The sequence below is a fragment of the Rhincodon typus genome, chromosome 16 (genome assembly GCF_021869965.1).
Source record: "Rhincodon typus isolate 14 chromosome 16, sRhiTyp1.1, whole genome shotgun sequence".
NCBI classification, from domain to species: domain Eukaryota; kingdom Metazoa; phylum Chordata; class Chondrichthyes; order Orectolobiformes; family Rhincodontidae; genus Rhincodon; species Rhincodon typus.
In genome coordinates this window covers 54595631-54612033 of record NC_063347.1, presented here as the reverse complement: position 1 = coordinate 54612033, position 16403 = coordinate 54595631, and the positions used below count along the sequence as shown (strand labels likewise).

At 47.2% G+C, this 16403-nt stretch overlaps 1 protein-coding gene across 1 annotated transcript in view; it reads right to left on the bottom strand.

Annotated features, from left to right (window-relative positions):
- The window catches only part of parp3 (poly (ADP-ribose) polymerase family, member 3), a 33307-nt gene extending 17046 nt beyond the window's left edge, over positions 1–16261 (bottom strand). Inside the window, exons 1-6 of the mRNA XM_048606507.1 lie at positions 16211–16261; positions 11733–11914; positions 11449–11574; positions 6714–6899; positions 5869–6004; positions 656–879 (exon numbers count right to left, since the gene is read on the bottom strand). Of these exons, the coding sequence (XP_048462464.1) occupies positions 656–879; positions 5869–6004; positions 6714–6899; positions 11449–11574; positions 11733–11914; positions 16211–16253 (897 nt within the window). The 5' untranslated portion in view covers positions 16254–16261. The remainder of the gene's footprint in view (positions 1–655; positions 880–5868; positions 6005–6713; positions 6900–11448; positions 11575–11732; positions 11915–16210) is intronic.
- Between the last annotated feature and the right edge of the window lie 142 nt (positions 16262–16403).

Here is a 16403-nt window from a genome sequence, read left to right as displayed (position 1 = left end):
GTGTGTGTGTGTGTGTGTGTGTGTGTGTGTGTGTGGTGGGGGGGGGAGCACACGGTGGAGGGGGCGTTGGAGGTTGGTCGTGGGGAAAGAGAGACATGGGGTGAGAAGTGTCTGCTGGCAGTGACTAACAAACCAGTGACAGACTCCTTACATTAATGTGTAATTTCCACATTGGACTATAGGCTCCAAGTTCTTCACACTCACACCAACACATTGGGAATGTCATTGAGAGGTCACTGGGAATATCAATGAGGGATCACTGGGAATGTCATTGACTTCCCTGCACTGTGTAGCTTCAGTTTCTGGGTATTTTTACACATTGTAATTGTGCTACTGAGTGGAGACTGCGTATCCTGATTAGAGAATATAGGAAGAAGGTTGGGTCAGGCCATCAGTTGAGGTAAGATTAATCAACAGGATTGGGACACGAAAAGGATCTGTGCTTCTGAAGATTGTCTCTGGTCAACCGAGGCACAACAGCAAGATATCTGGAAAGTAATAAGGGCTGGTAAAACATGGCTACTCAATGGGTGTCTGTTCTGGGGAAGATGACAGCAAGAGATAGAGACTGACTGCACAATGTCTGCTTAAAGTCTGCACTAGCACCAAGCATGGTCTGACAAATAAACCTTTGACTACTTAGAAGGACAATTACCAGTAGCATGTCTCTTTTGGCTTGGATCACTTCCGAAGTATCAATCACTGGGGGTCTACTGCGTCCGAAGTAGTGAGGGATGATGGTGTAGAACTTCGAGGACAGCTCCTCCAGCTGCTTTCTGTTGGGAGATGGCTTCAAGGCTGCCTCAATCTCATCCAGTGCATCAAAACCCTTGGCAATTTGCTGTTTACTCAACTTTCCAAGAGGCATCTTCTTCACATCTGATCAGACCAACAGCAGGAGAGATAGAACTATCATTTATGCAGCCCATCATTTATCATCTCCTGAAGGGGTTTGCCTGGATAAGGATCCACTGTTCTCTCCAATTGATCTCTCTACATGTGCACTCACAGGAAGCAGCAGAAAGACTAACTGTACCCTCACTAACACACACATCTTACCAAAGAATGGGACCAACAGACAGTGAGCAGGGCAGGAACACTGACTGGAAGATTCTCTCTCTAGTTTGGAGCACTGAGCCCGTCAGCTCAGATTAGCATGGGATAGGAAACAAATGTGGGATATTCTAGGGTTCTACAATTCCGTTTTCTTCGTCACTGATGCCAAATCAGTGAAAATGGCATTCCAAGTCCTTTAGAAAAACAAATTGGGTGGGATAAAATGTTTCTTCTCAAAGCGTCAGAGGAGATTTGGTAGAGGGACTCAAAGTTAGAAGGGCTTGTGATAAAGACAGAGATCAAAAAAGGAGAAACAATTTCATTGGCCAGGGAGTCAGGGGTGTGGGGAGAAATATTCACTCTCGTTCTCTCTCACAGATGCTGCCTGACAAGCTGGAGTATCGCCAGCTTTCTCAGATTTATTTCCAATTTCCAGCAACTGCAGTATTTCCCTTCTGTATTAGTGTGAAATGACCAAATACTTTGCTTTTTTGATGTTGACAGAAGAATAAATATTGGCCAAGAGACAAGGAAGAGCTCCCTTGCTGTGCGATCTTTCACATATGTGACTTCACTTTAATTTGGTGTTCAAAAGTTCTATGGTATTGAACTTAGGATAACAGTGTATAGTACACGCTGAACCATTGGAGCTGTCTAACCATCTTTAACTTAGGAGCTAAGAACCCTCACATGTTCAACCTGAGAAAAGTTGGGGCAGCACGGTGGCTCAGTGGTTAGCACTGCTGCCTCACAGCACCAGGGACCTGGGTTCAATTCCAGCCTCGGGTGATTGTCTGTGCAGAGTTTGCATATTCTCCCAGTGTTTGCGTGGGTTTCCTCCGGGTGCTGTGGTTTCCTCCCACAGTCCAAAGATGAACAAATTAGGTGGATTGGTTACGCTAAATTCCCGTAGCGTTCAGGGATGTGTAGGTTAGGTGTGTTAGTCATGGGGATTACAGGGAAAGGGGACAGGTCTGGATGGGATGTTCTTCAGAGGGTTGGTGCCAACTTGTTGGGCCAAATGGTCTGTTTCCACATTGTAAGGATTCTTCTAAGTGTCATGTTGAGGTTGTATAGGATATTGGTGAGGCCTCGTCTGGAGTACCGTGTCTAGTTCCAGTCACTCAGTTATAGGAAGGATATTATTAAACTGGAGAGGGTTCAGAAAAGATTTACCAGGATGTTGCTGGGAACAGAGCATTTGAGTTTTAAAGAGAGGCAGGATAAGCTGTGACTTTTTTCATTGGAGTGTAGGAGATTGAGGAGTGACCTTATAGAGGTTTATAAAATCATGAGGGATATAGACAAGGTGAACAGCAGGTTCAAAACTAAGTGGCATATTTTTAAGGTGAGAGGAGAAAGATTTTAAAAAAAGATGAGGGGCAACTTTTCTTTTACACAGTGAGTGGTTAGTGTGTGGAATGAACTTCCAGGGGAAATGGTGAATGTGGGTACAGTTACAATGTTTAAAAGACATTTGGATAATTACAAGTGGTTGGAGGGATAAGGGCCAATACAGGAAAATGGGATTAGTTTAGTTTGGGATTATGGTCGGCATGGATGAGTTGGACCGAAGGGTCTCTTTCTGTGCTGTATGACTGACCCTATACCACATCAGTCACTCATTCTCCATATTAATTTACACCAGAGAACAGGCAGAATCTGCATTTCTATTGCACCTTTCGTGGGGCCACTTAACAGCTAATGAAGCAGCTTTGGATTGTAGTCACCGTAACAATGGAAGAAATGCAGGATCCAATCTGTCCACACAGTTTGTGTTATAAGGAGAGGCTGGGATTTGTTTTTGATACATAGCAGACCATCTGCTCACTGCTTGTTGTGGAACGATGAAGATGAAATTGGGAGGTCTTTCAAAACCGGCAGAGGATAACTAAAAACAAAAGCAATAAGTGGAGAGAAGATGAAATATGACAGGAAGCTAGCTAGTAATATAAAAGAAGATTGTAACAATTTCTTTTAAATATCTAAAAGAAAGAGAGAGGCAAAAGTGGACATTAGACCACTAGAAAATGAGGCTGGAGAAGCAGAATGGGGAACAAAGAAATGGCAGAAGAAATGATTGGGAACTTTGCATTAGTTTTCACAGTGGAAGATAACAACGGCAAACCAGAACTTCAACAGTGTCAGTGGCAGAGGTGAGTGTAGTGGCCATCACCAAGGAGAAGGTGCTGGGGATCCTGAAAGGTCTGAAGGTGGATAAAACATCCTGATCAGACGGACCACACCCCAGAGTTCCAAAGGAGATAGCTAAGGAGATTGTAGAGGTATTGGTGGTGATCTTTCAGGAATTACTGGAGTCAGGAGGGTCCCAGAGGACTGGAAAATACTGAATGTAACACCACTGTTTAAGAAGGGAGGGAGATAGAAGACAAGAAACTATAGGCTGGTTAGCCTGGCCTATAACCTTGGTCATTGGTAAGATTTGAGAGTCCATTATTGAGGATGGGATTGCAGAGTATTTGGAAATGCCTGGTAAAATAGGGTAGAGTCAGCACAGCCTCGTCAAGGGAAGGTCACGCCTGGCAAAGCTGTTAGAATTCTTCCAGCGTGTAACAAGCAGTGGACATGATCCATTGGGATTTCCAGAAGACTTTTGACAAGGAGCTGTGAAGGAGGCTGCTAAATAAGATAAGAGCCCATGGTGTTAGGGCAAGGTACAGGCATGGACAGCGGATTGGCTGACTGGCAGAAGGCAGGGAGTTGGGATAAAGGGGTCTTTTTCAGGATGGCAGCTGGTGACTAGTGGAGTTGGGACCACTGCTATTCATGTTATACATTAATGATCTGGACAAAGGAACTGAGGACATTATTGCTTAGTTTGCAGATGACACAAAGATAGGCAGTGGGACAGATAGTGTTGAGGAAGCGGGGAGGCTGCAGAAGGACTTGGACAGGCTAGGAGAGTGAGCAAAGAAATGGCAGATGGAGTACAATGTGGGAAATTGTGAGGTTATAAATTTTGGTAGGAAGAATAGAGACATAGACTATTTTCTAAATGGGGAGAGGCTTCAGAAATTTGAAGCACAAAGGGACTTGGGAGTCCTAGTACACTATTTCAAGGTTAACGTGCAGGTTCAGTTGGCAGTTAGGAAGGCAAATGGAATGTAAGCATTCACTCCACGTGGGCTAGAATACAAGAGCAGGGATGTACTGTTGAGGCTGTACAAGGCTCTGGTCAGACTGCATTTGGAATATTGTGAGCATTTTTAGACCCTGTATCTAAGGAAGGATGTGCTGGCATTGGTGTGTCCATAGGAGGTTTACAAAGTGGATCCTGAGGATAAAAGGCATGTCATACAGGGAGCGGGTGAAGAGTCTGGCTCTGTACTCAATGGAGTTTAGAAGGATGATGGGGGGATCTGATTGAAACTTACACAATACTGAGAGGCCTGGATAGAGTGGATGTAGAGATGATGTTTCCATTAGTAGGAGAGAGTAGGTCCCAGATGGCACAGCCTCAGGGTGAAGGGACAATCCTTTAGAACGGAGATGAGGAGGAATTTCTTCAACCAGAGGGTGGTGAATCTGTGGAACTCATTCCTGCAGAGGTCAAGTCATTGCTTGTATTTCAGTCAAAGATAGATAGGTTTTTGATTGGTGAGGGGATCAGGAGAAGGCAGGAGAATGGAGTTGAGGAACATATTAGCCATGATCGAAACATGGAGCAGATTTGTTGGGTTGAATGGCCTAATTCTGATCCTATATCTTGTGGATAGAGAAATGATCAACCCCACTCCATTTTCAGATTGTGGAGTCTTTCACATCAAACCGAAAAGGGCCTCCATTTAGTTTCTCAACTAACAGAGGCCAGCAGTGAGGCGTTCCCTTAGTACTTTTTCAGTTTGGAGCCTCTGGTTTGTGGCTCAGGCTCATAGGCAACAGCACTGTCAACCAAGCTAACCTCCCAACGGGCTGGCGCCCAGTGCTCAATCTAGGCCAGCTCGAAGGATATACACAATCTAACTACAACGTGACAAAGATAAACAGGTCTCGCCACCAACAATGCTGGAGATGGGATGCCCACGAGTGGCGGGTAGGAGAGCAGACCTCAAGAACATGACTTACGCTCAGCGTGCCATGTCTGGGACAGAGTGGAACCTTCCTGCAAGATGGCGGCGGAGTAGCAGGGCTGAACCCGGGGCTAGTCCACTTCCATCTGCTTTCTTTCTCTTTTCATTTTTCGCTTTTCCTCTTTTTCTTTTCTTTCTCCGTTTTCTTTAAAGCCTGAAGAGTGACGGGTGAAGGAGGAGGCCTCCAGCGGCAGCAATGCCAAGATGGGCCAGCCACCGTAGCCTGGGGTCTCCCGACGAGCGAGGAGCAGGTGACTCCCCTGACCTGGACTCGCAGTCTGAACTGAGGGTCCAGCTCCGTGGCCAGGCCCAGGCCCCTGAAGGAGTGGAAGCATGGGCGAACAGGACAGCAAAGGACCCCAACAACCGATGTCTGGCCACAGGGTCTGGAGGATGTGGAAAAGGAGTTACAGAGCCTACGCAATGCCCCCCATTCCCACGGCTCCAGCTCAAACACTATGGTCATGACCGTGGCCCAGACCCATAACTGAGACCTTGGAGCCTGTTTCAGAGGCACCGCTGATGTCAAGCAACAAATGGAGGAGGAACAAGAAGGGGAGAGAGAGAGAAGGATGAACTCTGCTGCAGTAAAATCTCACATCACATTCAGTGTTTCAAGATGGTGCCGGAGCACGGCAATACTTTACTTATAACACATCAGGAAACATTTTTCACTGTATTTTTATATACGTGTGATAATAAATTCAGAGGAAGGGCTTACCCAAGTTCATGGTTTGCATCTGCTCCTTGAACATATCATGACTGAAGAGGAGAGTGACCAACTCCTGAGTCGGCTTGTCTAAAGTGCAAGGTTTGACTTTCTTATTCACTGCTGTGCCTCCATCCACAGTGTCGTTCTGTAATCAAACAAGAAACAGCACAAGGATTGTCCCAGTATGTACTTAGTCCAAAAGGACAGTGCCTTCTGCTCTCCCTTGCCTAATCCTGCCTTTTAGAATCTTCCCACCCTACCCCGGACCTTCACCTTGTGGTATACTGCAATTTCTCTCTCATCCCTAACTTTCATTTTTGCTATTCCAACCATCTCAGACCTCTGTAGTGCCAAACCATCCCTTCCCCTTTAAAAAAAAACCTCTCTGGTTACTCTTAAAATTCCAAACATCACACAGTTTGCCCCTATCCTCGGTATGATGAAATTTCACAAGACCAGATTAGCCCATCCTTTCCATGGGTCTTGAACCTTCTCCCAAACCTCATGCAATCCTCCATTTCTTTGGAATCAAAATCTTTCGATTTGCCACATTTTCTCTAAGCTCTGCTTCCTTGCCTACATCCAACTTTCATCCAAAGGTCTCCAACTAAAACACTGCAGCTTTTTGGTCTTCCTGTGTCGGTGGAACCACATGAGGTGAGCTCTGCCGTAGGTGGACAAGCTTTATCCCTCCTCCTGCTGGCTCTCTCCTCCCTTAACAGCGATCACCATCAAGCACATCACGAGAGTCTATGGAGAAAACAAACCCACTGCTGACTCTGGGAGACCTGGGACTGTCACAGCCTCTTACAAAATAAAAGCAGGATAGAAGTGCCACCCCAAGCTTGACCTACCTTCACAATCATCGCTTCCTCATAGCCCTGCTGGACTTCAATCATGGTGTATTTTCCAGGGTGTGCCACAAAGGACTCTCTGTTCACCCAGTCATTCTTGGTCTTGTCTTTGAACTTCTTTTCAAAATCCTTCACAGCGGCATTCAGGACAACCGGAGAGCCCAGTTTACTTTGGCCAACTTCTCCCTGTTGAGCAGGGACAGACAAGGCATCTTAAAGATTTCACCTGGCACTCAAAGCTGCGGGAAGCCTGCCCTAAGCTTTCAGGACAGTCTTTATCTGTGTTTCCAGCTGGTTCTGTTTTTTTATTATGGAATTACTACACGAGTGCTGTTTTTATCTTTCACACGACTGCTCAACCATAAACATCTCATTGGGAATCCGCACAGGGATTTCCCTTTGCAGAGGTCGACTTTGGGAAGTTATTTTCCAGAAAAACTGGAAACCAATGGGGTGTGAAACGTCTTGTCAAGTGTGAGCTGCAGGGTAGGCAGTGTGTGACAGGAAGGAATTATGCAGAAGTGTCAGGTTTCACTCAGATGCATTCGCTAACGATAGCTTGTCAGATGTTTGTTTGCGTGTAAAGAAAAATGCTGAGCGTTCTGAGAATGGAACATATTTACACTTTAGTCCCCATGCTGAGCCAAATTCAAAGGACTCATCAGGGGCTTAAGGCCTCAACAGAGGCCTTACATTAGGAAAGGGTTACTTGGCTCCATTAAACATTACTTTCCAAAAACATTGGCTTTCATTCTCAGGCTCCAGTCCCTGGACCTGTTTTGGTCTCCTTGTTTGAGGAAGGGTGTTCTGGCTGTAGAAGGAGTGCAATGGAGGTTGACCAGATTGATTCCAGCGATGGTAGGACTGACATATGAAGAGACTGTGAGACTATAAGATATAGGAGCAGAATCAGGCCATTCAGCGCATCCAGTTTGCTCCACCATTCGATCATGACTGATATGTTTCTCAACCCCACTCTCCTTCCTTCACCCTGTAACCACTGATCACTTTCCAAATCAAAAACCTATCCATCTTTGTCTTAAATACAGTCAATCACTTGACCTACACAGCCCTCTGCAGCAATGAGTTCCACAGAGTCACCACCCACTGGCCAAAGAAATTCCTCCTTATCTCAGTTCTAAAGGGTTGTCCCTTCATCCTGAAGCTGTGCCCTCGTGTCCGAGTCTCTCCTAGTATTGGAAACATCTCCTCCGTCCACTCTATCCAGGCCTCTCAGTATTCTGCAAGTTTCAATCAGATCCCTCCCTCATCCTTCTAAATTCCATCGAGTACAGACACAGAGTCTTCAACCACTCCTTATGTGACAAGCTCTTTACACCTAGGATCATTGTTGTAAACCTGCTCTGGACCCTTTCCAACATCAGCAAATCCTTCTTCAGATATGGGACCCAAAACTGCTCACAATATTCCAAATGCAGTCTGACCAGACCCTTATACAGCCTCAGCAGTACATCGCTGCTTTTGTATTCTAGCCCTCTCAAAATGAATGCTACCATTGCATTTGCCTTCCTAACTGACAACTGAACCTGCGCGTTAACCTTAATAGAGTGCTGAACCAGGTCTCCTAAGTCTTTTTCTGCTTCAGATTTCCGAAGCCTTTCCCCATTTTGAAAATAGTCCACACATCTATTCCTCCTACCAAGTGCACGACCTCATACTTTCCCACATTATATTCCATCTGCCACTTCTTTGCCCGTTGTCCAAGCCTGTTCAAGTCCTTCTGCAGCCTCCCTGCCTCTTCAACGCTGTCCGTCCCTCTGCCTATCTTTGTGTCATCTGCAAATGTAGCAAGCATGCCCCTAGCTCCCTCATCCAGAGCATTAATGTGTAATGAAAATAGCTGTGGTCCCAACACTAACCCCTGCTGAACTCCACTAGTCACTGGCTGCTGTCTTGAAAAAGACCCTTTTATCCCCAATCTCTGCCTTCGGCCAGGCAGCCAATCCTCTATCCATGCCAGCACCTTGCCCTAACACCATGGGCTCTTTTGTAGCAGTCTCCTATGTGACAAAATCTTCTGGAAATCCAAACAGATCACATCCACTGGCTTTTCTTTGTCTAACTTGCTCGTTAGCTCCTCAAAGAATTCTAACACATTTGTCAGGCATGGCCTCCCCTTGGCTCAGTCCTATTTTACCGTGCACTTCCAAGTACTCCACAATCTCATTCTTAATAATGGACTCTAAAATCTTCCCAAAGACCAAGGTCAGACTAACCAGTGTAAGAGTCCCTGTCTTCTGAGTCCCTCCCTTCTTAAAACAGCGGGTGATACATTTGCGAGACTAGATCTGTTTGGACTATTCACTAGAGCTCAGCAGAATGAGGGGGATCTCATAGAAACAGAAAAAATTCTCACAGGACCACACAGAGTGAGCACAGGAAGGCTGTTCCCAATGACTGGAAGTCCAGAACCAGGGGTCACAGTTTAAGGATACGGGGTGGGCCATTTAGGACTGAGGTGAAGTGAAATGTCTTCACCCAGAGAGTGGTGAGCCTATGGAATTCACTGCCACAGAAAATGGTTGAGTCCAACACATTGAATGCTTTCAAGAAGGAGTTAGATACAATTCTTGAGGCTAAAGGTATGGGAAGAAAGTGGAAACAGGATGGTGAGTTGGATGTTCAACCATGATTATGTTAAACTGTGCAGCAGGCTCAAAGGACTGAAAGGCCTACTGCTGCTCCTAGACTCCGTGTTTCTAGGGATTCACGGGAGGGTCACAGGGTCCTGAAATAATCAGAATTCAGCATTTCACTCCATTTCCAGTGCTGCAGCCATACTTGCCCCACTCGGAAAGTTCCAGGCAGCAGTGGCTGCAATTCCACCTGGGAATTCTACATGATGTGGGATACTCATTTCCCTCTGGGTACTGCAGCGCGCGCACACACACACACACACACACACAGAGTTACGCAATGCAGCCTCCCACTGTGCAGGATGACGCATGGGATAATGTTAGGCACGGAATGCGTTGTTCACATCAGACTGTTTCTATTATCCTGGAGACCCCTTCCCTACTGCACACGGGGAAGAGTGTGAAGATATAATGTCAGATTGTTAACCACTTTGCCGATCCTCTCCACAATATTCTCCAAAGGAACAGAGTGATTAGGCAAAACAAAAACCAACAACGTATTTTTGTGAACTGTGTGTAATATAGTCGTTAATGAGTAACAAGAATATGTTGGGTTAGGAGGTCATGTACAGGACATTGGTCGGACTCTTTTTGGAATACTGAGTTCAGTGTAGTTGGTCTCCCTGCTATAGGAAGGATGTTGTGAAACTCAAAAGGTTTCAAAAAAGATTTACAAGGATGTTGCCAGGGCTGGGGCTATTTTCTCTAGAGTATCAGAGGCTGAGGAGTGACCTTGTAGAGTTTTATAAAATCATGAGGGGCATGGATAGAGTGAACAGCCAAAGTCTTTTCTCCAGGGTAGGGGAAGTCCAAAACTAGAGGGTATAGGTTTGAGGTGAGAGGGAAAAGGTTTAAAAGGGACCCAAGGGGCAGAGGGCGGTGGGTGTATGGAATGAGCTGCCAGAGAAAATGGCAGAGGTGAGTACAATAACAACATTTAAAAGGCACCTGAATGGGTACATGAATAGGAAGTGTTTAGAGGGATATGGGCCAATTGCTGGCAAGTGGGGCTAGATAAATTTAGGATATCTGGTCAGCATGGATGAGTTGGACTGAAGGGTCTGTTTCCGTGCTGTACATCTCTAGCGCTCCATTTAACTACGTGCTCCTGCCTCTCCCCCACCACCACTGGCCCAGACCCTGCTCCGTCACCCTGTCCCCCATCCCAGACCCTTCTCTGGGAGCATAATCGGAAAGGCATTTGCTCCCTGTTCAGGATGTGAGCAGAGGGTTTAAGTGTGGGGATTAGACAGTTCGACAGACCTTGAGGCATATCCATCATTCAATGAGATTATCAATAGAATCCCTACAGTGTGGAAACAGGCCCTTCAGCCCAACAAGTCCATACTGACCCTCAGAGCATCCCACCCAGATCCATCCCTCTATAACCCACCGAATCTACACATCCCTGAACACTACAGGCAATTTCGCATGGCCAATCCTCCTAGTCTGCACATCTTTGGAATGTGGGACGAAACCGGAGCACCCGGAGGAAACCCATGCAGACACGGGGAGAATGTGCAAACTCCACACAGACATTCACCCGAGGGTGGATTCGAATCCGGGTCCCTGGCACTGTGAGGCAGCAGTGCTAAACACTGTGCCACCGCGCCGCCCTTAACAGGAAGGTGGGAACTCCTTCGAGCTGGAGTGTTCAGATAATCCTCAATTCTACTTTTGTGCCTTTTCCCCGTGCCTCTTGACGCCCTTTATTTGAAAAAGGACCTCAGCCTTGAATATACTCAGCAACCTAGCTGTCTGCAGTAAAGAATTCCACATATTCATTTCCCCTCTGACAGAAGATGTCCCTCACCTCTGTCTGAGGTGGTGCCTTCTGTTCCAGGACTCTCCCACGACGGGGGACACAACCTCTCCCCATCTACCCCATCATCTCTCCTCAGAATTTTGTTTTATTTCAACAAGGACACCTCTCATTCTTCTAAACTCCAATGAGGTACAGGCCCCACCTTCTCAACCTCTCCTTGCTGGAGAGTCCCTCCATACCCGGTGCTCCTCTGGACTGGATTCGGGTGGTGGGTTCACAGATGGGTGAAGGACTTGGTGCCAAAGCTACTTACCACTCGACCCCAGCGGTTCCAGCAGTAATACGAGCCATTGAGTTCGATCAGCTGGATGATGTAGAACTTGTTGTTATTGTTTCCGATGTTGGTTTGGTTCAACATGCAGTCGTAGTCCTCGTGAATCTGGAGCAGAAGGTATGAGTTACGATCTATGTAGTAGGAAAGCCCTTACTGCTGTGGTACACATGGTAAAGGACTGTGTCTGTCCTTAACTGGGTTTTAGAGACTGGCGAGGTGGATAATATGGGGTGGACCTGGCAGGAGGCCAATATCGCACCTACCTCAGCCAATGTGTCGGTGCTCAGAGGACAGTGCTCGTCTATCTTAGCTTTAGCCTTGACGCTCGGAGCAGCTTTTAGAGCTTCAACAGTGGACTTGACATTATCTTCCTCCGGCTCAACTTTGACCTTCTTCTGCTTGGCATTTGATTTGGTGGCAGCCGACTTCCTCTTTGGGGGCATGTCTGGAAAACGGGAAACTGGACAGGTTAAAGGCAGCAGAGGAAAAGAAGGAGCGTGGGCGAGGGACGGGGAGAAAGAGATCACGGCCGGGCTGGTTTCTTTAGGGGAGAAAGAGTGCGAGAGCGAGAGAGAGAGGGAGAGAAGGAAGTTGAGAGTGAGAGCAACAAGAGTGAGAGAAAGAGACGGTGAGGGAGACTGGACTTCTGGGGAAAATGTGGCATTGTGTCTAGGATCGCTTTTGAACTAAAGTTCGACATCCCACGTTTCACTCCTCTCCCCCCGACCCACTCCCCTCCTTATCGTCACACTCCCACGGCTCAGGTGCTGACAGAGAATCACTTTCCATAGCCTGGTGCCTCCAGCTACCTTGGGTTCCAGCCTAGGGTGATTGGTCAAGTCTATTGGACTCTTGCTGAAGTGTTAATGGATAGTGAGTGAATCAGGATGTCACCCCACAGCCGCAGGCACTCCCATAACATTGAACCTGAGACAACAGGAGCAGGAGTAAGCTATTCAGCCCTTCAGATTCATCATGGCTGATCATCCAACTCAAAACAAAAGCCCGAAGAACTGCGGATGCTGTAAATTAGAAACAACAACAACAACAGAAATTGCTGGAAAAACTCAGCAGGGTCTGGCAGCATCTGCGGAGAGAAATCAGGGTTAATATTTCGGGTCAAGTGACCCTTCCTCAGAAGTTCCACAGAGTTTTGAGGAAGATCGCACAACTCAAAAACATTAACCCTGATTTCTCTCCATCGATGGCGCCAGACTATCCAACTCAAAAAACCCTGTTCCCGCTTTCGCTAAATTCTCCCCTTTCAGACCAAAAGAATGGCATTTAAGTTCTTCTTGAAAACAATCAACATTTTGTTTCACAGAACGCAAGCAGACACCTTCCTGAATCCAAATTCACAGTGAGCTGGGTGACATGTGAGGGTTAAGGAGGAGCCAAGGTGTAAGGGGCTGGATGTGTTGTGAACACTGGGTATCCCAGATTATCCATGAATGGTAGATTTAATAACCATCTCTGCTTCATGGAAACGTTGATGTGAATTGAGTGCTTATACCTACCCTGGGGCAAAAAAAAATGATTGAAGCATTCCGAAAATACCAGATGGCTTTTTTCAAACAAAAAATTAATTTTCAATGTACCCACACAGTGAAAATGACCTCAAAACATAAAGCTGTGGGAGGCTGATAGCACCAATTGAAGGTCGCTCAGCTCCTGGTGCCTCAAACAATCCATGTTGTCCCAAAAGTCCCTTCTCTGTCACCAGAACCCAGAATCAGCACTCTGGGTCATGGCCAGGCTTGATATCTGGCCCCTTTTTGGTCAAACACATCCTTGAGTGCCACACCCTGGCTCTGGTAACACCTGGCAGCACTGTTCAATTCTGCAAGGCCAGTGTATGATGTGGAAACATTCACTTTTTAAAATGTATTCATCGGCAATAAAACAAAGAAACCTCAAACCCTTCAGCTCCTTTTAAAATAAGCAGCTTGGGATGACAAATCATCATTAACGCTCTTTCATTCCAAAATGATCCCGATCTGGGTCGAATTATCTTGAACGGTTAACGACCCGCCAGGACGCCTTGAGAAGATACATTAAAAATTTAAGCTGATCTCGAAGCTGCCATTTTGCCTCATTCCTGAAATGAAGCTGGACGTCAAATGCAAAGGCAGCCGGAAATGAGGCCTCCCATTAAAGAGCTAAATGTTTGCCCCCTCCATGGAGTTCAGTTATAGGGAATGCTGGATCACTGAGGCTAAAGTGTGGAACATTGTCAATCTTAGTGACCAAGCCTCCAAGAAAAGAGGGTGGACTGAGGTTGCCTCAGCCCCACATTTACTCAGCCTCAGGCTTCTGAGCTACTGTACCTCCTGTTGTCACACAACTATCTCCCCCTTCCACTCCCACCAAATCATCCTGATATATGGCTCTCCTCATCACTCAGAAGCAGAGAACTGTTCACTGAGAACTGTCGACGTGACGTTAGTCGCCTCAATTTCTCTGCCCCTCTCACCAAATCCAACCTACCTCCCTCTGAACTGGCTGCACTCCGTGCACTCAGATATAGCCCTAACTTTGTCATCAAGCCTGCCGATAAGGGCGGTGCTGTTGTTGTCTGGCGTACTGACCTCTACCTTGCAGAGGCTGAGCACCAGCTCTCAGATACCTCCTCCCACCTTCCCCTGGACTATGACCCCACCATGGCACATCAGGCCATTGTATCCACTACGGTTACTGATCTCATTTCATTCGGTGATCTCTCCCATTCCGCTTCCAAGCTAATAGTCCGCCAACCCCACACAGCTCGTTTCTACCTCCTGCCAAAAATCCACAAACAGGACTGTCCAGGCAGAACCATTGTTTCAGCCTGCTCATGCCCCACAGAACTCATCTCTTCCTACCTTGACTCAGTCTTCTCCCCCTGGTCCAATCCCTGCCCACATACATCCATGATTCATCTGACGCCTTACGCCAGTTTCAAAACTTCCAGTTTACCGGCTTCAGCCACCTCCTTTTTACCATGGATGTGCAATCCCTTTACACATCCATTCCCCACCAGGAGGGTCTTAGGGCTTTCCGCTTCTTCCTGGAGCAAAGACATGAACCATCCCCATCCACCACCACCCTCCTCAGCTTGGCCGAGCTTGTCCTCACCCTCAACAACTTCTCTTTCAACTGCTCTCATTTTCTTCAGGTCAGAGAGGTTGCCATGGGTATCTGCATGGGACCTAGTTATGCCTGTCTCTTTGTGGGGTACGAGGAACATTCCTTGTTCCAGTCCTATTCTGGCCCCCACCAACAACTATTTCATTGGTGCTGCTTCCCTCTCTTGTCTGGAATTGGAAAACTTCATCAATTTCGCCTCCAATTTCCACCCTGCCATCACGTTCACCTGGTCTATCTCTGACTCTTCCCTTCCCTTCCTCGATATTTCTGTTTCCATTTCTGGGGATAGACTGGCCTCTAATATCCACTATAAACCCACTGACTCCCAAGCTACCTGGACGATACATCCTCACACCCCACTTCCTGTAAAGACTCCATCCCATTCTCTCAGTTCCTCCGTCTCCGTCGCATATGTTCAGACGAGGCCAACTTCGACAAGGGAGCCTCCGAAATGTCCACCTTCTTCCTCCACTGAGGATTCCCCAGCTCCGTTGTTGACAGGGCCCTCAACCAGGTCCAACCCATCTCCCACACTTCCACCCTCACCCCTTCTCTTCCCTCCCGTAACAGCGATAGGGTTCCCCTTATCCTCACCTACCATCCCACCAGCATCCACATCCAGAAGATCATCAGGCACCATTTCCGCCACCTCCAGCAAGGTGCCACCACCAGACACATATTCCCCTCCCCTCCCCTCCCTTGTCCACCTTCTGCAGGAACCATTCCCTCTGGGACACCGTGGTCCACACTTCCTTCACCTCCAACATCTCCCCACAGCCCTACGGCACCTTCCCCTGTAACCGGCGAAGGTGCAACACCTGCCCATTTACCTCCTCCCTCCCCACTATCCAAAGACCCGAACATACCTTCCAGGTGAAGCAACACTTCACCTGCACTTCCCAGAATCTAGTCTACTGCATTCGCTGCTCACAATGCGGTCTCCTCTACACTGGGGAAACGAAGCGTAGACTCGGAGACTGTAACACCTACATTCTGCTTGCAAAAAAGAACCAACTGTTGCCTGCCACTTTAACGCACCACCCTGCTCCCTGGCCAACATCTCTGTCTCCGGCTTGCTACAGTGTTCCAGTGAAGCCCAACGCAAGCTGGAGAAACAACACCTCATTTTCTGCTGGGGGGACCCTACAGCCCTCCGGACTCAATATTGAGTTCAATAATTTTAGGGCCTAAACTCTCCTATGTCCCAGCCCCCTACCGTACACACTAGGCCTTTTTACCACATAGCCTGCTATTACAGACTACCTGTTGTTAGTCACTAACAGTCCCCATTGACAACTATTCAACCTCCCAGCTTGATTGCTAGCAACTCCTTTATCTGTCCAACTGTCTCTCTCGCTCTTTGGTCTATCCTATCATGTACTCCCTCCCCTCTCCACCTCCCTATTTTCTGCATATAAACTGACGTTTTCCCAGCCTCCATCAGTTCTGAGGAAGGGTCACTGGACCCAAAACATTAACTCTGTTTTCTCCTCCACAGATGTTGCCAGACCTGCTGAGCTTTTCCAGCAACTTTTGTTTTTGTTTCAAAGTAATGCTTTTGTTCCTGATTTACAGCATCCACAGTTTTTAACACCCAAAAATCAAGTCTCTCAACCTGAAACGGTAACTCCACTTTCTCTCCACAAATACTGCCCCATCTGCTGTATTTTCCCAGCATTTCCTGTTTACATCCAGGATCAACAACCAATCAGCCAATCACAGCCAAAACTGTGGGGTCCAGGAACCAATCATAGTCAAGCATGTGGGCACTGGGACCCAATCACAGTCAGGATTGTGGGCACTGGGAC